Below are 17965 nucleotides of genomic sequence, written 5' to 3' on the forward strand. Positions count from 1 at the left end.
GGTTGCTTCAGGGAGTCACCCAGTTAGCCTCTGTCATTTCACCTTTTCCTGCCAAAATGAGTTAATAGTCTTCTTAAGCAGAAATGTTAATTTGACAAGCTGGCCTTCGTGCTCCTCTGTGGTCTAGCCCAAACTCTTTTGCGTAATATTGGGGATGGCCATTGCTAGCGGAGTAAAATGTAAACTCTCCGTGTCTCCTAAGACCCTTCATAATCCATCCTAGTTTGCCTCTTCAGCCTCACCCCTCATCAATTTCGGCCTTTCTGAACTCACAGGACCCTTCCATAGAAGTCAAATTTAACACCTGGCTGTGATTCTACCAATGTTGTTATCTTTAGAGATCACTTTGCCTTATCTCAAGAGTAAAATGAGAATACTTAGTCCCGCACCATTTTCCTTAGGGTGTGTTGTATGGTACTCAATACCCCATTAAGATCTCCTACTCCTCTGGATTCCTGTCCTCTACTGGGAAATACTAGGTTTCCCTAGCACTGGCTTGTCATGTACTTAAAAACGAAACAAAATCAATAATCCCCAAATCACCTTTACTGGGTTTATTATTCACATGGCTGAAAAGTCACCCTTTTAGAGTGATTTTAATTCAGTGGCCTTTCTATTCAAATTGTTGTACCACTATCACCACTAACTCCAGAACATTTTCATCACCCCAAAAAGAATATGTGACCCATTAGCAGTCACTCTCCACTGCACCCACTAACCTATGTTGTCTGTGGATTTGCCTATTCTGAACATCTCATGTAGATTCATACAAAGGGTGGCCTACTGGGTCGGGCTTTGCCATGTACTCTTAATGAATCCTCAAATCAATCTTGAGGTAGAAATTTCCCCACTAACTCGTGTCCCTGGCTTCAGTTGTCCTTTATCTAGCAGCACCTATTTTTTTTTTTTTATTTTTTTTTTATTTTTATTTTTTTTGCGGTACGCGGGCCTCTCACTGTTGTGGCCTCTCCCGTTGCAGAACACAGGCTCCGGACGCGCAGGCTCAGCGGCCATGGCTCACGGGCTCAGCTGCTCCGTGGCATGTGGGATCTTCCCGGACCGGGGCACAAACCCGCGTCCCCTGCATCGGCAGGCGGACTCTCAACCACTGCACCACCAGGGAAGCCCCTAGCAGCACCTATTGACTCAAGGAAATTGACAACCTCCAAAGCTGTTAAGGGGCCTACCCTCACCGTGTTGGCCCCTGCACAACAGGAATAAAAAGTGTGAGGTGGGTGAGCTAGCACGCACGCGGCACATTCTCTGGCACGACCACCTTGGCTTAGTGTATCAACAACAAAACCAACGCTCCGCAAACATTACTTAAAAGTATTTTTTTAAAATTTTATTTAACTTTAATTTCTGAGGTAAAATACTTTTTTTTCTTTCAACTTCCATAACAAAATACAGAGCTATCAGATACCCCTGGAAAAAATATGTATATTATACATATATTTCTATAACATTACATCATATATATATAATATATATATGCAAAAATTTGAAGACTTTATAGAAAGCGGAACATCTAAAAGGCACTGCACAATGGAGTAAGATTACTTACATTTTATGTACATATACACACTTTATTCTGCTTAAGCGGATAACTAGTGAAGTCATCTTTCACATGTGAATTCCCCAAAATCCCTGCATCGCAATTTTATAACTCAAAGAATGCCTAAATATTTCAAAACAAATTAACTGGTAACTTTTTTTCCCCCAAGAAGAAACAAAAAAAATGGAACAGTTCTTGAAAGATTGGATCAAAGTTTTTTCTCTTTTGAACAAAATTTAAAAGTATGTTCCATTACTGTCTACAAAACAAAAAACACAAACATAATTATGGAATAAATAAAAAACAAGGGACAAACAGCCAACTGACTCTACCCGCTTGGTGAGAAGTGGTATACTTCAACTATTTTTTTTTTTTTTAATGCTTCTGAAAGTTTCTTGGCCCACTGAGGACTAGGGTGCAGTAATTCCCTGTGTTAGTTAGCGAGCTGGGTTTAATGCAGTGCAGCTTGAAAACTGGGGGTTGAAGGGACTTAGTGAATTGTTTATATTTCACTCCTAGCCGTTCTTAAAAAAAAAAAAAAAAAAAGAAAAGCTCAGCAAGGCTGGATGCCCTGAAGAGATCTCTACTGTTTTCTTCTCTAGAGTCAAAAAAGCAAACAGTTTGAACAGGTTCTTAATACATGTTCAAGATCTGTATCTGCAAAACGTTAAACATTTGGCACAGCAAAAGGTGGAAAAAATGGGGAGGCAAAATACGTCTGGTGTTGTCCCCCCCTTTCCACCTGCTGTTCAGTGATGAGATGCTCGCGGAAGAGAAAGGCCTGGCTTTGTGCCAGGCTGGTGACAGGTGCTGCCCAGAGTGGGCTCCGGGAAGAAAAACTATCTCCCACCCCTTTGCTCCAGGAAATATCAGTGACCTCCACATCCCCTGGTCCACTTCCCGGGCAAGCCCAAGTCTGGCTCTGTGTAGGACCCTCCCCCCAACCCCACTGTGCAGTGCAAATCAACCAACAATTTACTGGTGGAATGGCAATCAAAGGAAACAGTTAAACACCAAACAATTTCTTAAAGCCAAAAACAGTTTTCATGGAGTTGAACATTTTTTGAGTGTGTTTTTTTCAAGTGTAAAAGCTGTGACTTTTTATTCAAACAGAAGCAGCATCTAGGAATTAATTCTGGCACTTGGGTTCTAGGGGGTTACAGGTTTGCATCACGGATTTTTCTCCCTCTTATTTTAAAGGCCTCATGTTTCTATTCCTGAGTTCATACTGACACCTGCCGGCCCTCCCCTCTAGTGGACAGAGACGGTGGGCAGCCAGCCTCCCTGGTTAGATTGGGCAATGCCAAGCAGAGATGCCTCTTCCACCTGCCTGGGCTTGCTTTCTGATTCGAGGTAAGTCGAGGTACAGAGAAAGAAACCGACAAAAACACAACCAACCAAAGGCAGCCTGACCGAAGCCTGAGTTGTCAGGGACCATTCTCCTAATCCTTTTCCCAGGGAAAGACAAGTCACTCACGGAATTTGAATCAAACAAGGGGGCGGACAATTGCCGAAAAAGAGCATGATGAACTCAAGTCCTCTTAAGCCACCTAACAACTCACCCACCGGCTCGAACCTCTCCTGGGCCCCTCTCTCACGCACGCACTCCAGTTTAAAATAGACCCCCCCCCCCCCCACCATGAGAAGACAACCCTCAAGTGCCTCTTAGTACACTGAGTTCACCTAGGCTGAGATGGAGCCAGGAATCTATCTCTCCAACTTCTAGACAACATCCCCGTGCCCACTCCTTGCCCCTATCAGAGACGCAGTTATTTCTTCTCTCTGCTGCTCGTGGATCTGAGCCATGTTCGGTATTTCTGTATACTACTGTGTACTTACATGTGCGCACACGCGCGCACACACACACACACACACACACACACACACACACAGTTGGCCGTGGCTTCTTTCTCTCTGCCCCTAATCCAGGCTCCTTTTGATTCATGTAAGATCAATACTTTCCCATTCCTTTGAAGTTGCTGGAAGGGAATTTCCCATGAAGAAACAATTCCTGGGGTCTCAGGCAGGACAGTCAATTGATCATGAGAATTAGTACAATCTAGGGGAATGGGTATGGCAAGAACGGCAACACCACAACAGGACAGACAACCACTGCTTCACTTACACCAGGCCTCTTGGCATCTGTCTCCCTTCTGTGTCTCCTGTCTACCGCTTCTTTCAGCTTCCTAAACATCCACTTGTACCCCCAGCTACCTTCTGTGTTTCCAGGTATCACCTGCCCTTAACTCCCACAATCCTGCCTTTTTGCTACCTATCCCAATACATCAAGGGGGGATGATTAAATACCAGCTTAAAATTTAACCATCTTCCAACACTCCTGGATTATCTGAAAAGACGTCTATGCCCTTTTACAGGTTTACGTTGACAGACCCGTATCATGTTGAAGTATGTTCATTGTTAAGGCTTTGACTTAAGAAGACGATAAGAGAACCAGACACTGCAGAAAGACATCTTCAACTCTGTCACGTCTCTCAGTCAACTCGCTCAGTCACACGTTGGTTTGGCTCCCCAAACCCACCATGAAGAAAAAAAAAAAAGAGCATTGTTGTGTTTTTGTTTTTAAAGGCATTGGGTTACATCCTCCTGCCCTCCTCTTTCTTCCCTGAACAAGAGTTTATAACTCCTCATGGCTTCTTAAAAGGTGAAGTAGGTGAAATGTCCAAGAAATTCACAGCAGGGCTTCCTGTCTCAACAAAGTAGCTGAAGGCTCAGCGCCTGTGCCTTGCCAGCCCCGCTCTAACTGGCAGTACATTTCACGTTTCCTGAAAACATTTTATAAAAAGGAAAAAAAAAAAAGAAGCCAAACAACAACAAAGGGAAAAAGAAAAAGAGCAACACCTGAACATCCTCCTGCCCCCGTAAGACTGAGATTCTTATTCCTCCCCTGAAATAATTATAAAGAAACATTTCAGGCAAAATACTTAGTATTAATGGTCTCTCACTGCTCAACCTCACTGCTCAACCTCCCAACCACGCCCCTTTCCCTTTTATGTGTATGTCTCAGAGCAAAATAAATTCATTAATGGCTTTCCATATAAAAATACAATAGAAAAGAAACAAGTCTGGAACCTGAACTATCATGGGACCCAACAGTATCTTGGCCCTCTGGGAGTTTGTCAGAAAGTGTAAGCCTCAACAGGAAACAGAGGCTCTTTCTTCTTTCAGTTCAATACCCTTCCCATGTCCTACTCACCAGGAAAAAAAGTGTGTTCACATCCCATCTAATTTACAACAGAAGATACCCCCATCCTATCCCCCAAACATAAAAATACAAGTCTATGCCCCTAGAAGGATCAAACCAGCCTAATTCCCTCCCCACCCCCCACCCTGAAATCCTGCTACATAAATACATGTATGTTTGATTATAGTATAAACAGCTCCCAATCAACTTCCAGTTCTAAGCGTCAGCAGCAGCCGTTGCCAAGCCCCGGGGTCCTGACCCATTCCAGAGGAACTTGCCATTCTTACTCAGCTCCCGGGCTTCAGGGTCATCGTTCCACCGCCGCTTCAACCGAAGCTTGGGGGGCATCAGGGCATCTTCTTTCTTCTCAGGTGCACCGGGCTCTTTGCCAGGCCTGTCCTCACTGTCTTCAGTCACCTCTAGGGGTTCTTCACTTGGGGTGCTAACGGGTACAGAGGGCCAGACAGGCGGTGCAGCCGGGCGGGCAAAGATGGTGCCTTTTTCCTCTTCTGTGGTCCTGCTTGGCACACTGCCCTCTTCTTGAGCGCGCTCCTCCTTTTCTCGTGCCGACTGCCTGAGACTCTCAGGATCCTTCTCAGAGGCTGGTTCCACCTTAATTCTCGGGGGGACAGGAGCCAGCGTGGAAACAGTGACAGGCGCTGCCTCCTCGCTGCTCTCCACCCTCTCCCGGTTCTTCCGCCCGACAGGTGGGGGCTGCAGCTTGATGGAAAACTGGGCTGACTCCTCAGGATGCATCTGGCACTGCAGCGGTGGAACCATGAGCCCTGGGTAACGAGGAAATGTCCGCGGACTCAGATGGTAGTTGAACACAGAACAGGCTTGAGAATGAAGGTAGTGTTTCATTTCCTCAGGGTTGAAGGAGAAGCAACTGCTGCTGGTGAAGGGGCTCAGGCCTGGCGACGGGCTATAGGAGAAGATGGTGGGAGTCAGGGAGAGGGCTGGTGAAATGGGGACATTCAGGACGCCTCCACGGCCGGGGATGGGAGAGATGGCGAAGGGACTATGGGGGTCAGGGTACATCCCTGGCCTAGAGAACAGGGGAAGCATGATGTCAGGTTTGCGCTTCTGATGGCCAATCCCTCCGCCGACAGCATTTCGGGAGGACATGAGATCCACACCCCGGCGCCAGTCAGCGGCTGAGCCATCCTCCAGCTCCGAAAGCTCCACCTTTCTATCAGTGCCAGTGCTTGACTCCTGGCCAGAAGCAGTTAGGGAGCTAGCAGAGAACCGCCCTGGCTGCACATCACTAGTTGGAGAATGGGTGTCCAGAGGTGGGAAGTGGAAGCGGGAAGAGGCTGTTGGCACTGGTGGCGCACTCTGGGGAACCACACCTGTGAGGGAGGAAAAGACAAAAGGCCACTTTGGAGGTCCGGTCATTCACTATCAGCAATTTTACTCATGCTAAACAAGTACAAGATGTTGAAGAGCAACAGAAAATAAACATTCCGGCTGGACTGAATCCCTCAGCTGCCTGTCTCCTCAGCTTCCTATACTCAGTTTAGTTGCCACCTTTCTCTAGAGTCTTACTGTCTTCACAGTACTCATTACTATCCAAAGTATCATTCACTTGTCTATCTGTATTCTAAAACATAAATCCCACGAAGGCAGGGACTTCCTATTATTTGCAAGTAGATTTCCAGCAGTTCAGGGCTTAATAATTAGTAGGTGCTCAATAACTGCCAGTTGAATGAATGAATGGCTATTACAGCCTTCTCCTCTGCAACTCTAAACACTGTATATATATCACCTGCTTTAACTCTCAGCTTTGCAAACCATCTTTTCTTTTTTTCATAATTTTGGCCATATCTATAAAGTAAGCAAGCAAACCAAGAGCAATGAACGAAACTGGGAACGGTATATATGTAAACAATGCATTAAAAGGCTGAAGACCCTGCACCTCACCTATATGAACACGAACAAGACCACATTTTAAGAACAAAAACATCACAAAAAGAGGCTATGTTTGTTAAGGTAGGTTCTCATGGTACACCTTTTATCATTTCTGATATACAGTCATTACTTTGTAGAGATTCAAAAATTTTTAAACCTCTCCAATCTATTTTCTATTATACATATTCTGTATAATGATCTCCACTACCATCCTGCTTTCAAGCACTGAGGATGCTGCGAGAAAGTCGAGTACCTACCTCTTTCCCCAAATTCACAGACTAAAAACTGAAGCTCTAGGCAGAAACCAACACTGTGCTACACATGTCGACTTCAGAGCCTCACAAGTTCTCAACTCCCCCAAAAGGTCCTCCTGACAATCAGAGCATAAGAGAGGTATGAGGGCTCAGGGATCCTTTGGGCGCCTGGGAGGCATCAGGGGCTCCTGATGATGTCAGGAGGGCTATTTTTACTCTGAGGGAAGGATAAAGGAGAAGAAAAAATAAGAAAAACCCAAATAAGTGAAGTGTGGTGATCCAGGAGAAGAAACAAAAAAGGTGCACGAGATACGATGTGGGTAGGAGTTGCTTGCAGTCTTCTATTCTTGTTATAATTGAGTCATCCTCAGATAGGACTCTGGAGTCGGTAGGTATGTGCAAGACTGCAGCTTTCTTGGCACATGTGCCTGAGTAACACTGTGCAGAGCAGCATTTCAAAATGATGTTCCGCAGAAAACTGGTCTGCAGGTCTTTTTTCTAAAACCACTGATTTAATTGCACAATTAGGAAAAACAGATGGATGACCTTGAATATAATTTGAGTAGAGTCAAGAGGGTCTCCAAAGCATCACTTCTACTAGCTTATTACAATGGCTAAAATTCTATTCTTTTTTGATTCTCCTGGATCTTTATTTTGTATTAAGAGCACATCTATTCAAAAGCAAAAAAACCACTTCTATGTGTTCTGAAGGACTGAATAAGTATAATGTGTGTGGGGGAAGGGAGGTGGTAGAGAAGGTCTCGTCTCCTAAACAATTTAGTTTTCCGCTTTGTTTTTTCTAAACTGGAGGATATCTCAGTCCCTACACAGGCTAAGGTATACTGTAAATCTGCAAAAAGGAGACAGAATACATAGCATTTTCCAAATGCATTTAGAGGGAGTGAAGGAAGGCAATTTGGAGGTGGCATTCTGGATCCCTCACCTCCGAGTAACTGCAGCAGCCCTATTTTTATATGTTGTATCAGTATGTTGAGATAACAAATCTAAGATTTTGTCTGAAAACTAAGTTTGCTGCTAAAAGAAGTATGAATAACACTGCTTTGAAGAAGACAACCTTCGTGGAGCCACTATGAAATCAGAGTAGTAGGGCTGGAAAATGTGGGTTTGAATCTTAGTTCCAGCACCTTCTACCTTGTAGCCTGGTACAAGTAACCAACTGGTTTTTGAACCCCTTTAGCAAAACGGAATAAGGCCCTTGTCTAAGTTCAAACCCTGGCCCTACCACTTAATAGCTGTGTTACTCTAGGTAACTTACTTACTTTTCCATGCCTCAGTTTCATTACCTGTAAAATGGATAATAACAGGACTAATCCTCATGCTATGAAAACTACAAGAGTTAATATTTGTAAAGTCCTTCAACTGGTACCAGCGCATAGCAAACTGCATGTGTTTGTTAAAATAAATAATTTTTTATTAGACAATAGTCATGATTAAAAAAGCAAAACTTTAAAAGGCATGTATCATTTAAATATGGACCATATATTAGATAATAGTATTAGAGCATGTTAAAACTTCCTGGGTATGGTAATGTTATTGTGAGTAGAAGGAGAATGTCCTTGTACTTGGGAGATACATACTGAAGTACACAGGGATGAAGTGTCACATCTGCAACTTAATCTCAGAAGATTTAAAAAGTATATGGAAATATAAAGCAAATGTTTATCTATTGATTAGTGAATCCAGATAGAGGATATATGGGTGTTCGATGTTCAATTTTTTCCTCAATTTTTCTGTAGCTTTAAAGTTTCCTAAAATAAAGATAAAAAAACTGGGGTGGGGTGAAGTGAGGTCTCAAGTCCATCCTTGAACTGGTCTGCTCTCTCCCCACACCCTGACAGGCAGCATTTTTACTAGTATCTTCTGTGTATCTTTCCAAGGTTTCCTATGTAAGTACATTTAAAAAATACATTTTAATGTAAATATTAAAAATACATTTAAACATTAAATATTAAAAAAATAATAAAAAAATTTAAATGTATTGCTTCTATTTTTAAAAACACACAGTTCAAAATAGCCCAACTGTATCAACCCACCATCTAGACAATATCTCTCTAGCCTCCAGGATCTTAATCCACATAGCTCTGCTTCTTAGAGCATTTATCACATTCCACATTGTATTCCGAATTGTGTTAAACCTCATATATCTTATCTCTCCTGCTAAATTTTAAGTTCCTTGAGGGAAAGAACTCCCCCATTATCTTTTTCTTTTTCTTTAGGGCTTAATACATTATCTGTTGAACAAATGAATGAATCCCAAACCAGAGAAGGAATGTATGATCTATTTCAATAGCTCAATCTCTCAAGAATTGTTTCCTGAGAAAGTGTCCAACAGATAACTGTATTCAAGCCACTCTGATCAATCTTTGACTTTGCTGTCATCCTTAATTTTTTTTTTTTTTTTGCGGCACGCAGGCCTCTCACTGTTGTGGCCCCTCCCGTTGCGGAGCGCAGGCTCCCGAAGCGCAGGCTCAGCAGCCATGGCTCACGGGCCCAGCCACTCCTTGGCATGTGGGATCTTCCCGGACGGGGGCACGAACCCGTGAACCCGTGTCCCCTGCATCGGCAGGTGGACTCTCAACCACTGCGCCACCAGGGAAGCCCTGTCATCCTTAATTTTATCATTTGTAAAATGAGGGTACTGAGATGTATACTTTATTTGGCTAGGAGATTTGCATGAGTTAATTCACAAAAACACTAGGCAAAAGTACCTCCATTAAGTAGATGTTCAATAAATGTTACATTCCTTTATCATCATAAAAGTTAACCTGAAACATCTGGTCTATCTGGGTAAAAGTTCTCTATGAACTAATGACTCTAGTTCTTTGGGGTTATCTGCAACCAGGATGTAAAAACGAAGTAGTATCCCTAAAAGTTTTGCTTTCCCCATGACTTTTTGATTAGGATCTTGAGCTTAGTTAAGGATCAGTGTTGGTTCAACCACCTTCAGGCACAATAGGTGGTGCTAGGCCACTACTGTTAGGTTTCTAGACCAGAGTCTTCATATAGTGAGGGTCCAGATTTCCTTTCCCTGGAAAAGCATATTACTCCCAAGGGCTGATGAATGCCCCATTCCAGGTTGTCCAAGTGGCTGGACTTGTGGGTTTTCAATAGAAAAAAAAAATGGGTCAAAGACAGAAGAACAAGACTCACACACTCTGGTATACCCAGCTAGAGTCAAAATTCCTCTAGGTACACAGGAGGGGGGTAAGGGTGAAAAATAGAGGAAACAAGATTCCAGTGGTTAGAACAGGTTTGATTTCCTAACGCCTCTCCCTCAGGCACAAGGAAAGAAAACAGGTTGTAATTAGAGAGATGCATTCCAATACCACTTTTATTTTTTTTTAAATGCATGCCCCAGGGACAGAAGGGAGTGGTTACAGAAGAGATGGAACTGTAATGATAGCAACATCAAGCTAAAACTGCCCTAACTTGTTGTGTGTAGTAATTACATATCTGCCACGGATCTCAGCATTATATTCTCTCAGCCACACCCCTGCTCTAATTTTTCAGGTTTCTTCCAACTTTTCTCTGAGAAGTTGTAATACTACAGAATCACAATCAGATTTCTTTGCCTTGTACAATGCCACAAGGACAGAGCATTAATGGACTGCTCAGAAACTAGTTAAACACAATCTATTTTCTTAGGCAGGGGTCTGATTTGCATCTTAAAACAAACAAACAAACAAACAAACAAACAAACATCCTTATCAGAGACTGCTTTCTGCATCCCTGAAAGGCAGACCCAAAACCTCTGTGAGAAGCTGTAATGGAAACCCGTCCTGTGGAGAGCCTAGAGGGGAAGCCTTGCAGCACTTCAGAGGAGAGAAGGTCAAGTAACCCCAGAGTCCTGTTCTCTGAGGCGCTGTTGGTGCAGATCAAAGACACTGCTTTTCACTGCAAACATATGAACCTCCTTTCTGTGATCAAGGATGCTGTGGTTTTGATGATATTCACTTGATAAGGGTGAGCTTGGTTGTTTCATAGAAAATCGGAAGTGTTTGTAGAAGCTAGTTCTTGTCTATGAAAGAGCCACTGGGCAGGGTGTTAAAACTCTGAGTCCTGAACTTAAAGATCAACACAAACCTATGGAACACCATTCCTAAAGAGGACAATGCAATAATATCTAGGAGATGACAAATAATATGCAGAAAAAGGAACCAAATAAACCAAATCTATCTTGATGCTGCAGAGTCTATCACTTCCTGTGAGATGAATGGGAAAACTTGAGCAAGAACGCAGAGGAAATCCAGGGGATCATATTACTTTGGTGTTTCTAAATACCCCTTAAATGTGACAAATCCTAGACCTGGGTTTTTTTTTTACACTGAAGGTCTATTTCTGATCATTTCTACAACTGTCCATTCAAGGATAACTCAAACATGTGTGTCTCAAACTGAATCCTCCTCCAGAAATTTACGTTCATATTTGACTCTATAAACATATGTCTCTAAAAGTCCCATCAACTCCCTAAATCAACATATGCTTCTGGAATCCTGAACCCCTGCTGGGATCACCTTTCCTTTTCCCAGTCACACTGAGCAGATAACAGAAACCATGGGTGTGTTTTCCCTTCATAATGTACCTATGTCCTAGATTTCGGTTTCTGAGGGTCCAGAAGAAAGCTTCTGAGAGAAGCAACCAACTAGGCAGGGTATTACAGCATTATATACTGGGACTTACATGATCACATATTAGACCTGGGTTTTTAAAATTCCTTTTCAACTCAAAATTTATTCCCCACCAAGAGAGGTTTGCATCTTACCACTTGACCGTATGTTGATGAACGGGTAGTTGGGCATCACCAGCTTGTTGAAGTTAAATTTATAAGTAAACCTTTTCCCTTTTGTTTTATGAAGGATCCTCTTGTTGTAATAGTATCTGTAAAAACAGGAATGCACGTCAATTTATCTTCTAGCTACTGACAGTTTTTGATATACTTAGGTAACCACTAAGATCAACAATTCTTGCTGAGTATTACTTGCAAACATCACTATCATTCTTTTGCAGCCTTGCCCTTAGGTTAGAGCTGGGAGACCTAAGAGCGTACTTTTCCCATTCAATTTTCAACTAAATTCTAGTCCTTTACAAAGACAATCTCACTTTGAGATCCTGAACACCTATCCTAGCCCCAACCACCTTTCTTCTCTCTCTCTCTATGGTTTCAATTCTTTAGTCCATTTCCTTCCTGTTCCACTGTATGTCACTGCCTTGTTTCTCCTTTCTGCCTTGCCCAGGTGGGGGCAGACAAATCTCTTGGGAGACCTGATGTGGTTAGTCTGGAGGCCTAAGCTCAAGGCATAGACAAAGGAATGTAGAACTGTTTTATGGTGGCAGGTCAAACAATGGTACACCCTGATCTGGAAAACAGCAGTCAGCCTGGCCTACTTCACTTTCAAAAGGAAGTGAGAGGCTCCAGCAACGCTGCTGCCCAGATTTTACGTTCAGGGTCACTAACAGTGAAGGAAGGCAAGGGGATTTCAATGTACCTAGAACCCTGAGGCTTGAATCTATTCAGTGGCACAGGTTATAAACTGGCCCCTGGAGGGCTAAAGGGTTATGAAATGTAAAGACTGACAAGGGGAAAAGAAAACCTGCGAAAACTTATAATGACCAATCTTTAGACATGCTGGAGCAACCTATGAACTGACAACTCACTGAGCTCACTGACTGGTTCCTGAATAGCTAGGGCACTACCATGCGGTGAGTGCTCTCTTGTGTGCTTGCTTCGCTCTTTTTCTAGTTTCTTCCAGGAGAGCCTAAAAAAGAGAAATTCTAAGAGATTTCTAACAGGGAAGTGTAAATTAATCATTTGGATTATAAATGAGCTCCAATCCAGGTTTCACCACACATTCTCGCCCACTACAGAGCAGAATTGGCTGTCAGGATCCAGTGCCAGCCACGTTGGAATTCCCTCCTACATATAACCAAAGATATGCCTTTTCTTCTCCTGTGCCTGTGCTACCCAGATTCAATAGCTCCCACTCCCACTTTAAAGCTACACCTAAAAAAAAAAAAAGCTACACCTATTCACTAGTGTAGTCTCTTATCACCTGATACCTTTTTTATCTAACATTCACCAAACTACTGAAGTCTCCTTCCAATCTGTTAACACAATGGATTTGGGAATCCTTTCCCTCACCTCAGGGCCCGGCTCAGCTTGTCATAATTCATCTGTGGTTTGCACTTCCTGCGGCCCCAGAGGCGGGCCACCTCGTCTGGATCCTTGATGACAAACTCCCCGTACTCTCCCTGCTGCCAGGCGATGACATGGCGGAACTCCTCCTTCTGCAGCAGCTCCAGGATGAAGTGCCATAGCTGGATCTGCCGGGAACCCGGGGACGACTCTGTTTTATAGGCCCAATCAGGAAACTGATACCCTTTAATATGAAAAGCGCAAGATCAAGGTAGTCAGGAGCTAGGAACATACATACCTGTATCCCCAACCTCACATTCCAATGCTCAGAATCTCTAGAGTGCTGTGCAAACATGCCACAAACACCCTTTCGGTCAGCTGGGGCTAACCACAATAGCCGAGAGGAAAGCAGAGAGAAGTTACCTTTCCTTGTGGCAATCATTAAATCTGATAAGAGCTGGGCAGCAGCACCCAGGTGTCTAATCTCTTACCCTTTCAGATCTTACTAAATCTCATGCCTGCTTTCTGTAAGGACATGAAAGTTCCAAAGGGAACAAAAAGGAAAGATAATGTTTTAGGAAAATACCACCTTACCCTCAAGGTTGGAATTGTGTCTCTAACAGGAGAGACTCTAAAGCTCGGGATAAGGGTGTGGTGACCAGACATGTTAACATTCATCCATAGGAAACAAGCCTACGACTGTCCTAGCAGTATCTACCCTGTCAAGAGGCTGTCAGCCACGGTCTGGCATTTGTGAACCAAGCCCAAGTGGAGAGAAAAGGAACCACTGAGGGACATTCCAGGTATGTCAGAAGATGATTAACTTCTGCTCACCTCCACCTCCTTCTGGCTTTTCCACGATGCTACAGCCTGCTTTCATTTTCACCCTCCTGCTGAGAGATACAAGCCACATCAATTACTTTAAGGTGCTATTTAGTTATTATCCTCCCAATGTTTTCTGGCACAGCCTTTCCCCAAACTTCTTTTTTCCTGTCTTTCCCTCCTTATGTAACCCTCTTTCTTCCAAACATGTCACCTCCAAACTGCTAATCCCCAAGTCATCAAATGATGGTGCTCAAGTCATCAGCTTCAAAGGCCATAATTATCTCCCACCTGACTTTAAGCCACAAATTGTAAACACTGTGTTTAATATTTGCTTTCTTCCTCCTGACCAGTCCTTCAAATGTAAAAAAGAAAGGGTATGGTGAAATGAGTCCAAAAAAGCAGCCAAAACAAGTCAAACAGTTTGTCTTCTATTACTAGACAGGCCCAGATGCCAAGATACACAAGTCTGAGTTCACCCAGATGTACCAGTTTAAGGAAGAGTTAAAAAAAAAAAATCCAAAGCCATCTGATTGCCACTCAAGAATGAACATCTGATTTTGATTTACTTTCCTGAATTATGTGAGATGGGAGAAGGAAAACTTCTCCCAGTCAGAAACTGCCCCTTCCTCCTTGAAACAACACCCTGGGATACATTAAGTAAACACACCATATGTACAGTTACTCTATACAAACACACACACACACACACACACACACACACACACACACACACACACTCCCCCAATTTTTCTTTGAGAAAACATTTTACATTTTCTCCCTTTAACAGGAAGAAAAAAAAAGCAAGCATTTCTGGGAAACTTCTGTTCAACAAGTGGAGGGAGTCTGGCTGTGATTTGAATTCATTCCACTCAGATTTACAGTTCCTTAATAAATTTCCTGTTCCTAGCAGCAAGCAGCCTGTATCAGTCAATCCTTTAACAAAAAGGAGGGAAGGGTAAAACTGCCAGAGGGATATGCGGGCAGAAGGCAGATCTACCCTCAGCCAGGCAGTTCCCCAGGGTGAATGACAGGCCCTCAGTACCAACATTAGCAGGAGTCTGGAGGCAATGTAGGTGCCTTAGTGACCCTAGGGTGGGGTGGGTACAAATTCCTAATCTTGAAATTTCATCTAACCTAGGATTCCTCTAGATCCTTTGAATCTTTTTTCTCACCATACACATTAAGAAGACCAGCAAGTTTCGGGCTATGAAACTACCAGGGAATGAGGATGAGATACATACCCCAAAGGAAGGAAAAAACAAACATAAACACAGACACAGAGTTACACACACAAGATACACAATAACAAGGCCCCAGAGCTGAGGCAGGAGTTTCCTCTCCCGGCTGCTTCCATCTCCGTGACAATGAGAGAGGAAAAACACTAATTTCCCCACGGCTCCAGGAAGCTGCCCTGGACGCTAACAACTAGATTGCTCTGTCGGTTCGCGAGGTCTTTATTCTGCCACCGGAATGCCTTCACCCACCACGACCCTGCGATCCAAACCCCGCTGCAACAATGACTTGCCCAGGAAGCTCTCTCCCGACATCCCAACTCCCCGATTTCACCCATAAAGGCCTCCCTCCCAGGGGCCCGGAGGCGCCTCTCCATGCCTTAGGCAAATTCATTCCGAGGACACTCTGTCCAAGTAGGATCACTCATCTCAACTCTGCAAAGCCCGGCAGGCCCCTCGCCTCCCTCGGACCGCGACCATTCCCCAAAGAGTGAGGCTTGCAGAGTCTGGTGCCGCGGATCCCCCGCTGCAGCTCCCGCTCCCGACTTCCGCAGCCCCGGGAGCCTCCTTTCTACCTGCCTCCCGGCCGGGCCTCCCTCGCCCCGTGGCCTCGAAGCTCCGCGGAGCCACCGCACGAACACTGCCTGGATCCCCGTCGCCCCTCAGCCGCGGGGCCCCCTCCCTCCCCCGCCCCCCGCACTGGGGGAGGCCCGGCTGGGTTGGTACGTGGCTCGCCGGGTGGCCCCGACCGCAGGGACGCCGTCCACGCCGAAGCCAGGGGTTCTGCCCAGAGGAACCTGGCGGCGAGGCCGGGACTCACCTCTCCCCCGCACGGTCCGTCTTCGGTCCGGTCTCCTCCGCGGCGACTCCGGCTCCTCCTCATCCACCCCAGCAGGAAGTGACCTCCTCGGCTGCTTTCGTCACTTCCATCCTCAGCGGAGAGGGCGGGGGAGGGGGCGGCGCCCTCCTGCCGGTCTCGCAGCAGCGCCGCGCCGCGCCTCACCCAGCCGTGCCTCCCTTTCCTTTCTCCTTTCCGCAGACGCCGGCTTCCGCCCGCACCCAGCCCTCGGCGCGCGCTCCTCCCGCCGCGCTGCCCGCGCAGCCACCCCGGCGCGGCGCGTGCGTCACGTTGCGGGGACACGTTAGGCACGCTCGCGGCGGGCGGCAGGGCGGGATTCGGCGGGACTCGCAGGGGGAAGCGGCTCTAAAGGCCAGCTGGGCTGCTGGGGGCTTTTCCGCCGGCCTGGTGTGGGCTAGGCGCTGACCCGGGGGTCACGCCTGTCGCGGGAGGGGACCTCGCAAGAACCCACGGGAACGGGCCCAGCGCCGGCATAAAGCTTACCCCAGACCGCTGAGAGGGGGTCCCCCGTTTCTCCGTAAAAGGGCCCAGCGACCTCCCAGAGAGGAGCGCCTTTACAATGGGAAGAGATACCCGCAGACCTCAGAGGTCGTTCGCTGCCATCTAAGAAAAGAGTCTTTTCAGATACTTACGAAAGAATCCGCGAGGCTTTCTGTGAAGCGCTTTGCTTAGGCATTACAGCCTCCACCTCGCTCCGTTAGGGGAGTGTGACGTTTCCTCGCTGACCCCCAACCCCCTGCATTTAGTCTTCATTTGTCCACATCTAAGCAGCTTGCAAGTTTTCTCCCTAAGTCATTCAACTACATCTCTCCTCTCTTTGTCTTCCGTCTTTTGCTTCTGCTCAAGCAGTTATAAGCATGTTATCCAAAGCATTTTTTGTTCTTCCTTTAAGGTTCACTAATGGTAAAGGATCTCAAACATCTACTTTATCTCCATCCCCAGCCCCATATGCCTGAGTGATGTCCAGGCCTGGTTTCACTCCAAAAGGAGAAAAAAGGGAGGAGTGGGGATCAGTAAAGGTGAAGTAAATTAAAATGAGCAATAAGAGTGCCAGAAGTGAAATGGAGTTGAAGGACAATTTGGGATAAAGGAGTAAACTTCTTTTTGTACTGCTGTTGTAACAATACCTTTATATCCTGAATGCCAGGAAGAACATGAAACATCACCATTAGTTGTTAGAAAAGTTGGCTTCCAGTTTTGGGTTTGCCACTAACCATTCTCCAGTTACTGTAAATTAACTAGTAAGTTGGTTCCCTCTGGGCCTAAAGTTGCCTTTCCTGTTTAAAAAGAAAGGATAATAGCATTGGTGATACAAGGTCTTTTCTAGTGAGAAAATCCTATGTAGGTGAATAAAATGAGGAAAATTTAAGTGCTCTCATAGAGAGGACCACTGTAATAGGGAAGAATAAATTACTTTAACCTTTGTATCCTATTGCTTTTGCTACAAGTTAATCACTAAAAGGATGTTGCCTATAACCTTAAATTATACATAATCGACTATCTCTGGGAACTCTGCCTCCCATGTAATGAGCGTTAAGCTAAAATACCTTTCTTTAGCTCACAGGAAACCTCCTGACCAGGTCCACCTGGAAACGGCTGCAGGGAGGAAGAAATTAATACATCCTGGAAGCAGGACTTTACCCCCCTCCCCTTTTAGTATAAAAGAAGCATGAATTCTAAGTCAGGGAAGATGGTTCTTTGGGACACTAGTCCACCATCTTCTCCATCTGCTGGCTTTCCAAATAAAGTTATTCTTCCTTGCCCCAACATCTCATCTCTCGATTTATTGCCCTGTTGTGCTGAGAGCAGTACAAACTTGGACTCGGTAACACTACCAATATTTTTAACTATACCATGAGCTCTTTGAGTGCAGGAACTTTGCACTTCTGCAATGTTCTCCTTCACCATGGCACTGCTGCCTTCTTCAGCCACTGCAGACAGGCTTCACAACTTGGAAATTCTTGTTCCTGAAA

At 45.0% G+C, this 17965-nt stretch overlaps 1 protein-coding gene across 3 annotated transcripts; it reads right to left on the minus strand.

The window, feature by feature from the left end:
• Window positions 1–2052: 2052 nt before the first annotated feature.
• LOC116762635 (ETS translocation variant 3) lies at window positions 2053–16219 on the minus strand. Of its 3 annotated transcripts, none has more exons than XM_032649869.1 (5): window positions 15954–16219; window positions 13911–13966; window positions 13083–13320; window positions 11706–11821; window positions 2053–6109 (listed from the first exon to the last, which is right to left on the minus strand). In XM_032649869.1, exons 2-5 carry the CDS (start codon window positions 13954–13956, stop codon window positions 4974–4976), a joined length of 1536 nt encoding a protein of 511 aa, XP_032505760.1. In that variant the 5' UTR covers window positions 13957–13966; window positions 15954–16219; the 3' UTR covers window positions 2053–4973. The 3 variants fall into 3 exon arrangements, with proteins under 3 accessions (XP_032505760.1, XP_032505756.1, XP_032505767.1); XM_032649865.1 differs by having other exon boundaries at window positions 13911–13969; window positions 15954–16218; XM_032649876.1 differs by lacking the exon at window positions 15954–16219 and having other exon boundaries at window positions 13083–13264; window positions 13911–13969.
• Between the last annotated feature and the right edge of the window lie 1746 nt (window positions 16220–17965).

Source organism: Phocoena sinus, chromosome 1, assembly GCF_008692025.1.
Source record: "Phocoena sinus isolate mPhoSin1 chromosome 1, mPhoSin1.pri, whole genome shotgun sequence".
Lineage (NCBI taxonomy): Eukaryota > Metazoa > Chordata > Mammalia > Artiodactyla > Phocoenidae > Phocoena > Phocoena sinus.

Excerpts from the sequence above, each read along its gene's own strand:
- LOC116762635 (XM_032649869.1), bottom strand. The coding sequence starts at position 13,956 with ATGAAAGCAGGCTGTAGCATCGTGGAAAAGCCAGAAGGAGGTGGAG. Across the intron at positions 13,321-13,910 it reads AAAGCCAGAAGGAGGTGGAG|GGTATCAGTTTCCTGATTGG; the intron begins GTGAGCAGAAGT and ends TTCATATTAAAG. Across the intron at positions 6,110-11,705 it reads CATCAACATACGGTCAAGTG|GTGTGGTTCCCCAGAGTGCG; the intron begins GTAAGATGCAAA and ends CCTCCCTCACAG.